A 17,634-nucleotide genomic window follows, 5' to 3' on the forward strand; every position below is an offset into this window, starting at 1 on the left:
TACTGGTGTAAAACTTTTATTGGCAAATTCCCAAGCAAACCAAAATGTCACGGAATTAAGTCATCCAATTCTGTAAGAAAGCCACAAGCTCCCCTTTCCAACTTTTATTTACAACAGGGGCAAACACCGTAAGAGGACTAACTAATCCTTTAAATGCTTTAAACTCTTTCAAAACAGCATCTGTGTGTCAGATTCAAAGCCCTTTGACAGCCAACACCAAAGCCTCAGCACTTGTCTTTCCACATCCTGGCTTCTTCGGGTAGATGTTAAGGGGCTCAAACCCAGATTGAGATGCCATCAAGTACTTTGGCGCTTTCTCACTGGAAAACATCATCTTTGCAGAGGGACTATGTTGCAACTTGGGGGAAAGAAAAGAGAAAGATATGAGACCTTCTGCAATTCTAATATTTTGATTATAAGAAATCTCAGAGGATCATACTTCTCAGACACGCACTTTTTATTTGAGGAAGGGTTGTAACTCACAAGAGCATCTGCTTGACAGTTGGACAAGTAAAATGAGCAGGTTGGACAAGTAAAATGGTTGGCAAGGCTAGTCAAGAACTGCAGATTCTCGTTAAAAACCGGGGGGAGGGGCTTTTTCCCCAAAACAAGGGCAGGGAAGGAAAGAAGTGCAACACCCATTCTAGACCCTGGACTGGCCAGGACACCAGACCCCTCAGGACTCTCCCTGAGAAGGGGGCTGCCAGCAATGGGACAAAAACCCTGGGAAATTCATGCAAGAGGCAGCCACCAGATTGTCCAGAAACAGGCTGTCCTGGATTGTCCAGGAATGGGCAGAAGCTCCTTGTGCTTGCAGGATGCAATTTTAGCTTACCTGGAAAAGACACAGACACAAACAGCTGCTTCATTGGGGGGGGCAGGGAAAGTCTCCCTGGGTATGGGCCTCTAGAGAAGGTGGGGAGGGGAAGCTGTAGCCCTCAGGACGCTGCTGGACTCTAGTTCCCACCCACCCCAAATCAGCCATGTTGGTGGAGGTGATGGCAACTGGGAGCCCAACAGCCCTTCTGGAAGGCAGGAGTATTCTCCCTCACTCAGTTATTTACATCCCACCATTATCTCAAGCTTCGATTCATCAAGGCAGCTTCAGACATTGAAAAACAGCATTATGAAATGCACAGTATTTGTCTGCCCGTTAGCTGCCAAAAACCCGTCTGAACAGGAAGCCTAAGCCTAACCAAGCAAGAGCCAGGTTAGCCTCTCTGAGGAGGGACGGCCCTCTCTCTCATTCACCAGCAACATGTGAAGGCTCTTAGCACCTGGGCAGGATTGTACAGGTAGACACATGTGTCACAGGGGAGGAGGAGGAGGAGGAGGAGGAGGAGGAGGAGGAGGAGGAGGAGGGCCCTCTCCCAACACGTTCCCCTTAGTGCAGCCAAACATCAATGCACATGGAATGGAGAGGCAGAGGTTCCAATCATTGCTGCCCAGTTCAGAACTGAGGTTACAGAGTGATGCAGGACCGGCTACAAAGGTGTTGATGTCAGTTCTGCCTTTGATTTTTGGATTGCTTACCCCAGAAGCCCTTTTCCACTCCAGCGTTTCGGGGTGAGCCCCAAATGAAGCTTCTGACCATTGCGGATCACGGTCACACTTAGCGGTTGCTGCAGGGGGCAGAAAATAAACAAAAGAGTCCTCATTGCACCCAAGACAGTTTTTGTAACTGGCTGAATATCTTGTGGAATGCCCAAGGGAGCTGTAGGTGCAGGGAGGGAGGGGAGACCCCCATGTCCTCTGTGCCTCATTGCTGGGCTTATGGCATAGCCAAAAGTGGGGACTTATTAACATCAGGTAGGGGCCCTAGCTGTATCATTTTAGACGCCTGCTAAAAGATCTTGATTAGGGAAGTCTACCTAGACATGTCATCTTATTACTTGTTTTTAAGTTTCTTTCTCTCCTTTTAATGGTATTTATAATAAATATTTAGCTCTACTTTTCTTTGTCTCTTCTGATTAAGAAGCAAGTAAACTTGATTAGATAAAAACATCAAATGATTCTATGTCATACAAATGCACACACAAATCAACAAATCATACGGCCACAAAAGTAAAGGGCAAGGGACTTTATAGGATTTAAAGTTCTGAGTCACCTGGTGTTACATTTCACGTTACTGACTGATCACAGAACCTTTACTCAAAGGCTTCCAAATAAACCACTGCTTTGTCAGCTTAAATGGCATTTAAGTTTTAAAAGGCTTTTTAATAACGTGTTCAGGTGGGGTTAGATTTATAGGCTTTGATTTTAAAATTCAAAAAGAAGAAAAAAACATAAAAACACACAGACACACACACAAATTAACCAGCCACAGAAGTAAAGGGCAATGGACACCACTCCCCATGCATCCTGGTAGACTTGCTTGGGACACCAGTGTCTATGATTAGTCAGACTGTGGTACCTTCCCAGGTGGAAACTGTGTCACTGGTGCCTCCAGGCTGGGCTACAGATTCACAGCAAGTGCTAGAGCTGTTTTCCACCAGCAGGTCATCACTGAAGGGTCAACTCCAAAGGGAATAACCCCCTTGATTCAGTGTTCAAAGGAGCAGCAGCATGGAAGCCCCTTTTGGCGCCAGAAAGGAGGTGTGACACAAGTGCTTTAAGGAGGACGGCCGCTAGCAGTCTCCTGCCCTGTTGCAGCATCAGCGGGTGACTTCAGGAAAGTGTCACTCTGCACATGCTCCGCACTGTGGCTTGGTTTGCCTTCTGCCTGGTCACTGATACTGGCAGGCTCTGTGGGCATTTGTGGGGATTAAGGCGAGACCCCATTTCAGACACGGAGGGAGGGGGGGAAGCTGCTTACCCCTTCACTGTGCTGGACCACAGTGGCAATATTCTGCAGCGACTGGAAGTTGTGAGTGCTGACGGAGCCAAACTCGACGATCTCATCGTCAACTTGCAACCCCTTCAGAGAGAACCAAAGAACACATTATACAGCCTGGTTTCCCCTTGGGAAGGAAGCCAAACTCAGTACCCGGTACTTTAGAATTGTTCTAAGTATAGCAGGGGACCGCCCAAACCTTAGAAATTTTACAAACAGCAAGATTATGATTGTTTGGGATACAAAAGGAGAAATACAAGCTGCAAACACCTGAAATCCTGTGCACGGCTCAGCAAGGATTATGGCCGGGGGGGAGGGGAGCTGGTAGCAGTATTGTATCCCAAATGCAAATGGCTGAGTAACAGGTGGAGGGGGGCAACGTGACAGGTGTAAATAAAATTATACATGGTGTGGACACTTTTTCTCCTTTCTCATCATGCCAGGACCCAGTGGGGTCATCCAATGAAGTTGGGGATGAAAGATTCATGGCAGACAAAAGGAAGGAATTCTTCACACAGCAGTGAAGAGCTAAATTACAAATAAGATGTGATAAAGTCCACCGGCTTGGATAGTATCCAAAGCAGATTAGACAAACTCACCGAGGAGGGTAAGGCTATCAATGGCTACTGGCCCAAAGCAGCAGGGTTCTACTTCGCCAAATAACAAACCCACAGAGGTCTGGACGGGTGAGAGAGATGCAATACTTGCCGAGAAGCTCGCTGGAGACCCCTGCGTGACGGCATTCACCCTGGCAAAAGGCTGGGGCAACACCTGACTCTGGCTCCTGGCTTCGGCTCGCGCTTCCGCCTCGTCCTTTTCGCGCTTCTCCTTCTCCCGGGCGTGGAGCTGGTGCAGTGCCTGTTCCACCTGGTGCATCAAGGCTTTGTGATCATTCTGCAAACCTGAAAGCAGGGGGAAGCTCCTGTAAGCCCAAGGTGTATTTGCACAGAAAGCTGTTCTCTGAGTTATTATGGTTCTTTAAGCAACGCCATCCACATACATGCGCTTGGGGATGAACAGGCATGAGGGATCCCTGGCAGGAAACGGAGGGGAGGGGAGGCAATGGAAGAATAGGCAACGATTTCAAGTTGGCTTGAAATCCGTACTGAGGCTTCAGTACAATAATGTACAGTATAGGAATGAAAAGGATGAAAGGAGAAATGGCAGAGCGATCTCAGGAAATGGTCTACAAACAACAATAATCACAGAATTGTTGAGCTTTAAGGGACTCAAAGGGTCCATATAGTGCAGCATCCTGAAATGCAGGAATCACAGCTAAAGACCCTCTGGCAGAAGGCCACCAACTTTTGCTTCAAAACCACCACTGATGGCTGGCCAACCACTTTCCAAGGGAGTCCATTCCACTGCTGAACAGCTTTCACCACCAAGAAAGTTATTCCTAATGATTACTTAGAATTTCATTTCTTGTAATTTGAATCCATTGGTTTGGTCCTGCCCTCTGCAGCAGCAGAAAACAAGCTTGCACACTCCATATAAATGATGATGATGATGATGATAATGATGATGATGATGTCTCTAAGCCACCAATAAACCTATAAAACCCTGCTGCTTAGAGATTTTTTTGGTACACAGTGATGAATAAACCTGATAAAATATTAATCATTTGTTATATATGATAACAAAATAATATTTAACTCAAAAAATGGGAACAAAATTATTTGAACTACTGTATTTTTCGCTCTATAACACGCACCAGACCATAACACACACGTGGTTTTTAGAGGAGGAAAACAAGAAAAAAAATATTCTAAACGAAATAGTGGATATATGATTTTTGTGGTTCATGCTGTGGCCACAGACATGTGATCTGACAGTGAGTTTGGAGTAGCCCAATGCAAAAATCCTGAGGATCCATGTGGATCCATGCTTTGTAACCACAGAGGAGGAAAGGAAGGGGAACCATGGATCCTCTGCTCACGACTGCAGCAGATCCCCCCCGCCACCCGCAGGCATTCACTCCATAACACGCACAGACATTTCCCCTTACTTTCTAGGAGGAAAAAAGTGAGTGTTATGGTGCAAAAAATACGGTATACATCTGATCAGAGAACAGCTGGATTCTCCTAAGATAGGAAGCTGCCTTGTACCAAATTTTATCTGGGTCCATCTGGCTCTGTACTGCCTACACCGACTGGCAGCAGCTCTCCAGGGAATCTTTCCTGGTCACAGGTCCACCTGTAAATGCTGCCACAACGGGAAGCTGGGATCTTCAGCATGCAGAGCAGATACTCTCCCATGGACACATGGTCTTTCCTTCAAGGTTATGCAAATGTTCACTTGCTTCCCAAATCCATGTGATTTATTTTATTGCATTAATCATGTGGAAGGACAAAGACCTGGGCCACATGCGAATGCCCCAGCCTCCCATTGCCAAGCCTACAAAACCCCTTTCCCTGTGGCTTTGAGGATATTGCCCTCACCACTTTGAATCCTATCTTCACAGCAGGGTTAGAAATTAGCCAGGTGCCAGGCGCGTTTTACTACTGCTGGGGCTCCAATAGTGACCCTGTGGAGATCTCTGGATGCCAGGATGGCAACTGACATTTCCAACGGGCTGGCCCCTCCAGCTTTCTTAAGCAGAACAGCTGATTTATTGCATTTATATCTCACCTTTTTCTCCAAGGAGTACATGGTTCACCCCCTATTAAGCAGGTAAATAAACATGGGGAGAGCAAAATCTCACCTAGAGAAGGATATGAAATATTTTCCTTGAAACTTGATTTTGTTTTATTCTGGATTATTTGATGTTTTAATGTGTTGTAAACTGCTGTGATTTTTTCCCCCTTTAAAATATCAAGCAGTATAGAAATTAAATTAACAACAATAGCAATAAATGGCATCATTAAAAGAGGCGCCTAGACAATTAGTTATGGTAACCGTAACCCAGGTGCCGTTTGGCAATTAGCTTATATATCTGAGTTTCTAACACGGCTTCATAGTGCCTGGGACTAGGTTATTTCTTCTTATTTCAAGCAATGAAAAGTGGATTTATTTATTTATTTCATAAAACTTATATATCACTTGACTGTAAAAAACAAAACAAAACTTTACACATTAGATGCTCTACACATTAGACCTTATCTGCACTTGTACCAGAATTACAGCATTATCCACAGGTTGCTGATCATAGGCTTATTATAGAACCCCAGGGCTGGGAGACATATCGTCCAAAACCAGTTTGAAGTCCATACCATGATATCGGTTTCGTAATGTTTGACCTGGCAATGTATCATGAATCGTTCTCTCTGTGTGCATGTGCTATGCAAAAATCACAATGTGGGGGAAACTGTGAAGCCAGCCAATGCTCCTTTCGTTTCTGCACCTGCTGTTAATTCTTGCCAGCTCAGCTCTTCCCTGCCTCATGCAGGGGGCAGCAAAACAGAAGAGCAGGTGCCAGCAAAAATCATGATACCGGGAAAAACATGAACCAACTGAGGCCTCTGCATAGCTCCATCCTTATTTCAGACACTGTGATATATTGGTATATTAACTGGGGATATAGCACAATGCTGAGAACCAGATATTGTCCAGCCATATAGAACATCCCACCCCGTTAAAGTAATATCTTCCTTTGAGGTTGGTGGGCAAGCCAATCTAAGCCCCTCTGAACTCATGTGTTGTGGCTGCAATCCCAAGCACTGAATGCTACCTGAGAGTAAGCCCCACTGAAAACAGTGCAGCTGACTACCAAGTAAACATACCCAAGTACAGTGGTGCCCCGCAAGATGAATGCCTCGCAAGACGAAAAACTCGCTAGACAAAAGGGTTTTGCGGTTTTTGAGCTGCTTCGCAAGACGAATTTCCCTATGGGCTTGCTTCGCAAGACGAAAACGTCTTGCGTTTTCTGCAAGTTTGTTTCCTTTTTCTTAACACCGTTAATACAGTTGCGACTTGACTTCGAGGAGCAACTCATAGAACGCGGTGTGGTAGCCTTTTTTGAGGCTTTTGGTGATTTTTGAAGCTTTTTCAAAACTCTTCCGACACCGTGCTTCACAAGACGAAAAAACTCGCGAAACGAATTAATTTCGTCTTGTGAGGCACCACTGTAAATGTACCCAGGCTGCAAATCAATTAAATTGTGGACTGTTGCTTACAGATGATGTTGTGCCTTGCCGTCCGGACTTGATAGACATCCACATCAGCACGTGGATAGCCTTCAACATCCACAAGTGGTTCGTTCATCCCGACACCTTTTTGCTGCAGCATAAAAAGGAAAAACACAATTACCCCGTTGAGACCTGTTCCCGAATAGGGCATATAATGTATTAGCTTAAAATCCTCTTTCCTCTACAGTACAATCCTACACGTGTCTACTCAGAAGTAAGTTCTGTTGAGTTCAATGAGACTTCCAGATAGTCAAAATATTATTTTGATTATGGCAGACCAACACGGCTACCTATCTGTAACTTCCAGATAGGTATAGCATTGCTATTAACAGAGATCTTAGTTTGTAAGTTTATTATTATTATTAATAATAATATTCATACTGCCTTTTATCCGTAGGCCTCAGGGTAGTACACAAGATTAAAATACAAGATCAAAACACATAATAAAAACAAGAGGTGACCACGGTAGCATTAAGAGACACCAAGCGCTGCAATGTTACAGGTACCCTCATGGAACCATCGGGTTGGAAGGGACTCCCCGAGGGTCATCCATCCCAACCCCCGGCATTGCGGGAGGGAAACACAACGGATTCACCAGGGCAATGAGGGCGAGGCCACGACGTCGCAGCAGCTCCCCGGGTCGCCGAGACCCCGGGGCGGAGCAGGCAGTCGAGCGAGCGAGGCCCCCACCCGCCCGGCCCGGGAGTTGCTAGTACTCACGTCCTCCAGGACCCCGTAATAGGCTCGGATCTGGGCCTCCAGCTCGTCTTTCTTCCGCAGCAGCAGCTGCACGTCGCCGACGGAGATGCCCTGGGGCTCCGGAGCCTCGTCCTGCGCCGACATCCCGGCTCCGCCAACGAGGCCCGGCGAGGGGCGCCTCTCCAGACGCGGCAGCCGCGGGGCGACGGAGGAGCCAAAACAGCCTCGTCACGGCAGGAAGAGGCGGGGTTTGCGCGTGACGGCGAGGGGCGGGGACCGGTTCACACGTGACGACCGCAGCGCCCGGGCGGGGAAGGCTCTGTGCACGTGTGAAGAGGGCCCGGGAAGGTGGGTGCGTCCTGCGCAAGGGCTTCCCCGCCTCCTGCACCCCCCATAATCGGAAGCGAGGTTGCTCTATATAGACACGTGTCATGCGCCGGCGAACCAGGAGGTCCCGGGCCTCTGCCCCTCATCAAGGGGTTCTCAGACTTTTCTCTCTGGACCACACTTTCAAAATAAAAATTTGCTCTCGCCACACCAAATTTTTTATTGGTAAGAAATACATTGAGAAACAAAAAACTGTTGGCAGCAATTGTTCTATATAATATGGAACACAACTACTTTATAATATGATCATGTAGCCAGGATTTATGGGGTTTGAGGGGGGGCAGAACCTCAGTTAAGTTTTTCTATTTACAGTGGTACCTCGGGTTACATACACTTCAGGTTACATACTCCGCTAACCCAGAAATAGTACCTCAGGTTAAGAACTGTGCTTCAGGATGAGAACAGAAATTGTGCTCTGGTGGCGCGGCAGCAGCAGGAGGCCCCATTAACTAAAGTGGTGCTTCAGGTTAAGAACAGTTTCAGGTTAAGAACGGACCTCTGGAACAAATTAAGTACGTAACCAGAGGTGCCACTGTATTTACTTGATTTAATGGGAGGCAGCTGCCTCCCTGCCCCTCTTTGGCTACACCCATAGACATTCAGAAAGTATAAAACAATGCAGTTACATAAGTACATGAATCATCTCCAAAATATAATTATAAATGAGCCTCTTACTTAACTATGTATACAAATTCAAAGAGAGGTGTGAGGTTGCTTTTGCCAGGTACAGTACAGTACCTCAGGTTACATTCGCTTCAGGTTACAGACTCCGCTAACCCAGAAATAGTACATCAGGTTAAGAACTTTGCATCAGGATGAGAACAGAAATTGTGCTCCAGCAGCGTGGCGGCAGCGGGAGGCCCCATTAGCTAAAGTGGTGCTTCAGGTTAAGAACAGTTTCAGGTTAAGAACAGACCTCCAGAACGAATTAAGATCTACGCTCCCAATGGAGCTCCTAACACTGCTCTAACGGGAAGCCCAAAAGGAAGAGCTGCGCGCAGGAGCCCTTGTCCCTCTTGTCAGCCCCAGCAGGTGCCATTCAGAGGCACTGTTGCACCTGCTGCCTTCAGCCAGGTAACATAGCCATTGGGACTGGTAGCCATTGACAGCCTTTTGCTCCAGGAATTCATATTTTTTAATTTTAATATATTTTTACTGATTTTCAAGGTACAAATACAAATATGAAGAAAGGGGCGGTTGTGTGACTCATCTGTACAGATAGCACAGAGGAAGTTAGCCATGTTGACCAGTAAGAAAAGTTCCCAAATCCACATTAGGGCTACATTTATTACGCTAATCAAGATGTCAAAAAAAAAATATAAGCAAAGAAAGGGAGGTGCAGACTCCACAGCTTCACCATAAACTAACTCCTCTCCTCACTGCCATTGCTCTGGTTACCATCTATAACATGGGTAGGCAAACTAAGGCCCAGGGGCCGGATCTGGCCCAATTGCCTTCTAAATCAGCGTGTTTTTACATGAGTAGAATGTGTCCTTTTATTTAAAATGCATCTCTGGGTTATTTGTGGGGCCTAGGAATTCGTTGATTTTTTCCTTCAAAATATAGTCCAGCCACCCACAAGGTCTGAGGGACAGTGACCCCTGATCTATAACAATAAAACAATGGACAGGGTGGTGATACAATGACTACTGCAATTGACACAAGATAATATCATCAAGGCAACTATTTGTAAACAGAGGACAGATATACCCCTGCTTTAAGTTGTTTGCATACTCACTGTCTTCACTTGTATATTGTTTACTGCAAAGCTGGTAAATACAGTGGTACCTCGCAAGACGAATGCCTCGCAAGACGGAAAACCCGCAAGACGAAAGGGTTTTCTGTTTTGGAGGCGCTTCGCAAGACGAATTTCCCTATGGGCTTGCTTCGCAAGACAAAAGCCCATAGGGAAATCTCCGGGGACCTCTTTTAAATGCTGGTGGTGGGGAGCAAAGCCTTTCCCCCCCTCCGGCCTTCAGAAGAGGTCCAGGAAGGCCGGCGGGGGCCGAAAGGCTTTGCTCCCCACCGCCAGCATTTTAAAAGCAGTCCGGGATAGCAGGGAAGCGCTTCCCGCTATCACGGACGGCTTTTGAAGGCAGGCGGGGGGGAGCAAAGACTTTCGCCCCCCGCCCGCCTTCAGAAGAGGTCCTGGACCTCTTCTGAAGGCGGACGGGGGGCGAAAGTCTTTGTCCCCCCTGCCTGCCTTCCCAGGGGCTTTTACATCGCCCCGGACAGCGGAGAAGTCCTCCGCTGTCCCGGGCGATTTTAAAATGCCGCCCGCCAGCATTTTAAGATAGCCCCGGACAGCGGAGAAGTCCTCCACTGTCCCGGGGTTTTTTAAAATGCTGGGGGTGGGAAGAAAAGCCCTTGTCCCCCCCCCAGCCTTCAGAAGAGGTCGGGGGACAGACTGTCCCCGGACCTGGTCTGAAGGCGGTTTCCATAGGAACGCATTAATTGATTTTCAATGCATTCCTATGGGAAACCGTGCATCGCAAGACGAAAAACTTGCAAGAAGAAAAAACTTGCGGAACGAATTAATTTCGTCTTGCGAGGCACCACTGTAATGGTACTAAGAGCCATTATAAAATTGGTGAATTAATTGAAAGGCAAAAAATTGCTTAGAAACATAAAGAGTAGCTTCCTATTTAAAAGGTCAGTCTATTGACACTTATATAGTGGGACCTTGGTTTAAGAACAGCTTTGTTTATGAACAACTTGGATTAAGAACGCTGCAAACCCGGAAGTAGGTGTTTTGGTTTGTGAACTTTGCCTTGCAGGCAGAACATGTTTCGCTTCCTGTTGAGTGTGTTCCATTTGTAAATTGAGTCCCCTGCTGCTATGGGAAAGCACGTCTTGGTTTAAGAATGCTTTGGTTTAAGAACGGACTTCCAGAACGGATTAAGTTTGAAAACCAAGGTACAGTGGTGCCTCGCAAGACGAAAAGAATCTGTTCTGTGATTCTCTTTGTCTAGCGGTTTTTTTGTCTTGCGAAGCAAGCCCATTGAAGGGTTAGCGGATTAGCGCTATTAGCGGCTTTTAGCGGCTTATCTGCTGATCGGATCAGCTGATAAGCGGCTTAGTGGCTTAGAAAAAGGGGGGGGAACCAGCAGGAACTCGCAAGACATTTTCGTCTTGCAAAGCAAGCCCATAGGAAATTCGTCTTGCGAAGCACCTCCAAAACGGAAAACTCTTTCGTCTAGCGAGTTTTCCGTCTTGCGAGGCATTCGTCTTGCGGGGCACCACTGTACAACTGTATATTGAAATAAGTGTGTTGAATCAAAAGTCTTAACAAAACATCCTTAAACAATGAAAAGGCAACAATCATTTCATTTCCTACACCCTTTATTTTACACCACTGTAAATTTTAAAAATAATAATAATTGGTGTTTGCTATTTAGATCAATCCGTAAAGCTCATTGAGTAGAGCACGAGACCCTTAATCTCCGGGCCGTCCTTTGAGCCCCACGTAGAGCAACAGATTCCTGCAGGGGCTGGACTTGAAGACCCTCGTGGTCCCGTCTAACTCTTCCGTGATTCTGTAATCTAAGGGCATTGCTTTCAAGTGAAATCATTCTCTGCGCACTCAAACACAGTTCAAACACATTCAAAGGTTTTAATAAAAAGTAATCTTTATTAAAAAGTTTTCCAGATGAAATACGTTGTTTCCGAGAGATTTGCATGGGGAAATTTTTTCGATTCCTCAAGAGTAAGGGGCAGTGGGGTGAGGGAGGCCAGGGCCACATCCACACCATTTCATGTGCTATGAAGCCGCTTTAAACACTCGTGGTTTCTTCCCCCAAAGAATCTGGGAGCTGTAGTTTGGAAAGGGTGCAGAGAGTTGTTAGGAGACTCCCTGTTCCCCTCCAAGAGCTACAAATCCCAGAGTTCCCTGACAAGAAGGGAACCCTAACCCTACACATTAACCCTTAACTAGAGCTACAATTCCCAGAGTTCCCTGGCGCTAACCCTTAACCCGAGCTACATTTCCCAAAGTTCCCTGAAAAGAAGGGAACCCTAACCCTAACACTACCCCAACTCAACCCTACCCCTACCCTCCTCCTAGCCCTAAGCCTAAGCCTAACCCACCTAACAACTCTCTGTCCCCTTAACCACCTACAGTTCCCAGAATCCCTGAGGGGAAGCCATTCCTGTTCAAAGCGTCTTCATAGCACTTCCAATGGACGGTGCGCCTAATGTGGCCTAATCTTTCCTCCCTCATTTTCTTCTCTCTCCCCACTGCGCCATCACTTGCAATGCAGCAGATGTCCGCCTGCAGTCTTCCTTCAAAGCTCCTTCTCTCAGGTACGGCCACGGCCTTGTCCATTGTTCGCTGCCAGTATTTCACGTTCATTTCTCCAATGTAAATAGGGACATCCTGCGGTTCTCTTCATGACTTTGAAGGCTGGACTTGGGGAAAACCTCACCGGCTCCGGACATCCCTGTAAGGCAAAGGCAAACAGGTGAGTGGGATGGCCCCCATCCGACAGCGTCCCCCCAGACTCCTCCTCTATTTGGCTGCCTGTTAACATACAAGGCTTCCAAACCACTTTGCATCCATCTCAGCCAGCGTAGCCTCACGGTATCCACTAGCCTGAACGCAAACTCTCCCAACAACAACCACCAGCGGCAGCCTCGCCAGGTCCATTGCCAGACATCAACCAGCTTCAGAGCTGAATATCCGTCGCCTTCAGGTAGCGATCCCACCAGCAAGTCAACTTTGTACTTGCCTTCTCCTTGCTCCACAGCATCCCAGCACCGGGCGATTGCCTCCTTCCGCTTGCTAGCTTGCTGTCATGGGGCAGGAGACCACCAGGGCTGAGTGCCACCGAGCTGCCCATTTCTCTCTGGGGAGGGCAACTGCTGAGGCTTGCGCCTTGGCCCACATTTATGTTTTTGTGGCATCACAGTCAACCCACAGACAATGGCAGCAGCTGGGGAGGCATCACCATCACACCCTCAGCCCTCACAATGGGGGGGCGCAGCTCAGCAGCCAAAACACCCTCCCCCAAGTTGTGTCTATATCTGTGAAGGCCACACCGAACACCCAAGGGGGCAGGAGGGGGACATTTTTCAGCCCAGGGGCTGCATTTCCCTCCACATAACACTAGTCAAATGCACAAATGAACAGAGCAATGAAAGCAAGCCTTATCTTTGCCGTTCAAGGAATGGCATGCAGAGAGAAAGTTAGCATCTCAGTGAAAAAGCACTTTTTCACCAATCAATCATTTATTGTATTTGAGTAAAAGCCATTACCGATCCAGTTACAAAAGCATCAAACCCAAAGACCCAAACTATAGCTCCCAGATTCATTTGCTCTTCAGATATCTGGGCGCTCCTTTTTTCAGCTTGTCTGCATTCACCGCACAGAACTGCAAGAGGGCAGCACGGTTAAGCGTTATCTCCAGCTTGGACTACTACCATGCGCTCTACGTGGGGCTACCATTGAAGGTGACTCGGAAATGGCAGGAAATCATTCAACTTTAATGGGCTTCAAAGCAATTTTGTCAATTGGCAGAAACTCAGGGATCTATCCTGCTTATTCAGTCAGAGTTTAGAAGATTGAACTGGAGAGGAGAATGAAGAATCATAGAAGGAACCCAAGGGTCATCTAGTCCAACCCCAAATGCTGTGATCACACACACCAGGCCTTCCAAAGCTGAAGCTTATTATTCCTCCCACCAAATGGCCATTATTATCATGATTATTATTATTAGCCCATCTTCCGTAGATTTCAGGGATGGGGCTGATGGGAGTTGGAGTCCCAACAATCTCTGCTGGACACCAGGCTCCCCATCCCTGGCCTATAAGATAACCAGCATCATAACCCTAGCCAGCGGTCAGGGATGATGGGAGTTGGGCCAACAACATCTGGAAGGCACCAAGTTGGGGACGGCTGCTACAAGCCTCTTTGCTGGGTCTCTTTTGGCAGCGGGGGGCTAGCAAAATTAAGGAGGTGCTGGCAGAAACACAGCGCTGCTGACAAACCTGCCTGAGAAAGTGGTCTGCACAGGCATTTTAAGAGCTCAAAGGAGTCAACATGGCAGAGGCCAAGAGACGGAGGGGAAGCAGCTCCCAGAAAGGCCCAGAAAGCTAAAGAATCCATCTCTGACCTAGAAGAATCCAGTCTTTTCTAAACCACCTGTGGAGAGGGGAGGGGACATTGCCCTAAAAAAAGCTGCATCCTAACGCCTTAAAGCCTGTTTGCTCATTTATCTGTGCATATTATTTATTGACAAGTTTTATATGACTTATTGTATGTTAGGGTTATCTCTCCAGCGGCTGCAGAGAGGGAGGGCGATTCAGGAGTGTTGCTGTTACTTAAAAAATAAAACGAAATTCTTTGCAACCTGCTTTGGTCTTTCTAGCATAGCTAAAAAATAAAACAGAATTTTGTTGGCACCTTGCCCCCCCCCCTTTGCCTAACGAGCTCAGATTACAGCTGCTCTCCCCCTCCTCTCTGCCTTCCGCTGCTAACGGTTCTCTCCCTATGCCTGCTTCTTCTCCTCCTGTCAGCATCTGAGCCTCGCTGACAAGAAGTGACTCCCGCGGCATTCCCTCCCAGGATGGCATGGGCAGGGGAAGGGTTTCTATACTGGGTAGTAGATTGCAGCCTGGTCTATTGCTGTCATTTTATGGATCAATGGTCTTGTTAGATAGTAAAATTTATGTAAAATTGCTGTTTTAGGGGTTGTTTTTCATCGTCTGGAACGGATTAATCCGTTTTCCATTACTTTCTAAGGGAAAGCATGCCTTGGTTTAAGACCACTATATTTAAGACCAGACTCCAGAACAGATTAAGTTCGTAAACCAATGTACCACTGTAAGGCTAAGCTCTTTAGCAATGAAATGTTGGATTACCAGAATGACTCCTAGCACTGAACTATTGGTATATTGCTAGTGAATTCTTTATTTACTGTGTTTGCTATTGTTTAAGATAAAATCTATTGGCGGACACACACCTATTTTTGCCATTTTTCTGGATGTTTATTGTCACCATCCAGGCACACTGAGAGCTCTGGAGAACTTGAAACTTTGCACATTATTTTGTAGCATTTCAGCTGACCTAATAAGGATAAAGGGACGTGGGTGGCGCTGTGGGTTAAACCACAGAGCCTAGGACTTGCCGATCAGAAGGTCAGCGGTTCGAATCCCCGCGACGGGGTGAGCTCCCGTTGCTCGGTCCCTGCTCCTGCCAACCTAGCAGTTCGAAAGCACGTCAAAGTGCAAGTAGATAAATAGGTACTGCTCCGGCGGGAAGGTAAACACCGTTTCCGTGCGCTGCTCTGGTTCGCCAGAAGCGGCTTAATTATGCTGGCCACACGACCTGGAAGCTATATGCCGGCTCCCTTGGCCAATAAAGCGAGATGAGCGCCGCAACCCCAGGGTCGGTCACGACTGGACCTAATGGTCAGGGGTCCCTTTACCTTTAATAAGGATAAAGTCCCAAGAATGCATTTCAGAACTTATGTTTTTTCTTACTCCATGGCCTGATTCACATGTAACTCTAAACTACAGTTTATCATTGCATGCACAAGTTTCAGGGCTGCTCCCTCTCCTCTCTTCCCCCACAAACATGCACCGTCTTTCTCAATTCTGGTTAATAAATATACCTGAATCCAGATAAGTAGTGGCTGTTGGCTTATTTCAACAACAGCTCATGGTTTATGACGCTGACTTGTTATCCTAAAGGGCAAGCAAAATTACACAAGTAACCAAAAGTACGATCTCCCTGCTCAGATGCTGTTTAGAGGTGCATTTTATCGATGTTTTAAAGTCCTTGTGGAGTGTGTTTTTCACACTGGTCAGTGCTCTGGCTTCTTGTGGGACAAAGGGGGGTATAAAATGAAATGAAGCGAGTGTGGGCTAGTGGTCAGAGTGTTGGGCCAGGACTTCAGCCTGGAAGCTCCTTGGTCAGACAGACAGTCTCTCAACCTAGCCCCACCTCACAGGGTTATTGTGAGCATAAAGTGGGGTGAGGGAAGAGCCATGTATGTCTCCTTGAGTTCTTTGGAGGAAGTGGGCGGCGTCAGTGGCGGGCGGTAAAAATGTAATAATAAATGAAAATAAATAGAAGATTATTTTGATGATTTCACATATACACAGATGAGGTCTGATCTGGCAGTGACTGGCCAGGAATGGCATCATGGAGTCACGGAGGGGAACTTAATGAAAGCAGAAGACTTGACAGGTTTCAGGAGCTGCTGGACAAGCTCATCCCCTCCAACAGTTATCCGGTGAAAATAGGGATGTCCTATTCAATAATAATAATAACAACCAGTGTTTTTTTAGGGACACTTGGAGTGTCTGCAAGCTGCCTTCTGGAGGGGGGGCATCTTGGCTTCACACACACCCCAGCACTTCTGCATCTGACTGGCTGCCAAGACCTGCTCAAGATATTTTGCTGCCCGAGATGAAGAACGTCATGGTGCGTCCACTGTTATAGGCGCAAAAGCTTACTAGACTGGCAGTTAATTCAATGCTGGCAAAGCAACCACGTCCTTCATCACACCTGAGGGCAGCAAACTCCCCTGGGGAGGGCAGAGAGCAGACTCTGGAGCTCACACAGCCTTCGCTGCTCTCTGCCCTTCAGCAACTGCCACCTGAGGCAGCCGCTTCACTCTGCCTTGTGAAGTCTAGTTGCCTGAAATGAAAACAAGGGGTGAGAGCAGCCTTGGCTGCCAGTGGAACACTTTGCCCCCTAGAGTGCCACACTGCCTCCCTGGCATCCATTAGTGCCTCCTGGACAGCAGGGACATGGGCACAGACCCCGTAGTCAGGGCCGTCTTTACCCAGGGGTGCAAAGGGTGTGGGGCACCCGGGCGCTAAATTCTGGGGGGCACCAGGCGCCCACTGCCAAAGCCGCCTAAGCTCTTAACTATTTACCTGTTATGAAATAATAAATAATGCTGATCAAGCTAGAAAAACAAAGTACATATATACATATATACATATATATACATATATACATATATACATATATTACAGTAATATATACCTACTGTTTCACTAAAGGAATTTCAACTTGCGCTCATTTACCAAAGACACTAGCAGCGGCACTTGTCATTCACAATGGCGCTATGTATGCAAAATTAACTCTTACATCAAAATATTATGTTACGTATTGTATTGAGCTGTTATGCGGCAGCGGGGTCACTGGCACCTTTGACCCGACTGACGTTTCTCCTAAATAGGTGCCTAAACAATACTTATAAGTTTATTAAGTGTGGTGGTGTTGTATACTTTAGTATAAGTGTATTGTAAATAAATAAGCAAATAAAAATGTTTGTTTCTTTTTCCTTTCGTAAACAAGAGATAAAGTGTGGTGTTTGACATAAGCATAATAAAAGTTAATTTGGGGGCTAAACTAAATTTGGGGGTGCTGGGCGGATCTTTGCACCCCGGCAGCGCATATGCTAAAGACAGCATTGCCCATAGTCCAGCCCCAAACTGCAGCTGCGTGAAAACGTTGCATTTTGACCCACACACTGACTTTGGAGTCACTAGGTCCTCTGCCTTTTCTCTTGTGTCACAGATAATGCTTGCGAGAAAGACAGCATATATTTGGGGTTAAAGTGTTTAAAATTTCCA

General features: G+C 46.9%; 1 protein-coding gene and 1 long non-coding RNA gene across 2 annotated transcripts in view; both read right to left on the bottom strand.

Annotated features, from left to right (window-relative positions):
- PSMD9 (proteasome 26S subunit, non-ATPase 9) lies at positions 1-7,896 on the bottom strand. Its single transcript, XM_082204197.1, has 6 exons — positions 7,681-7,896; positions 6,949-7,051; positions 3,542-3,735; positions 2,816-2,917; positions 1,534-1,622; positions 1-358 (listed from the first exon to the last, which is right to left on the bottom strand). The coding sequence occupies exons 1-6, from the start codon at positions 7,801-7,803 to the stop codon at positions 331-333; spliced, it is 639 nt and encodes a 212-aa protein (XP_082060323.1). The 5' UTR covers positions 7,804-7,896; the 3' UTR covers positions 1-330.
- A 4,351-nt stretch (positions 7,897-12,247) lies between these two features.
- Positions 12,248-17,634, bottom strand: part of LOC309521564 — a 141,383-nt gene continuing 135,996 nt past the window's right edge. The window contains exon 2 of the long non-coding RNA XR_014214715.1: positions 12,248-12,485. This is a non-coding gene — a long non-coding RNA (uncharacterized lncRNA). The remainder of the gene's footprint in view (positions 12,486-17,634) is intronic.

Source organism: Podarcis vaucheri (assembly GCF_965113315.1).
Source record: "Podarcis vaucheri genome assembly, chromosome: 16".
Taxonomy (NCBI): Eukaryota; Metazoa; Chordata; class Lepidosauria; order Squamata; family Lacertidae; genus Podarcis; species Podarcis vaucheri.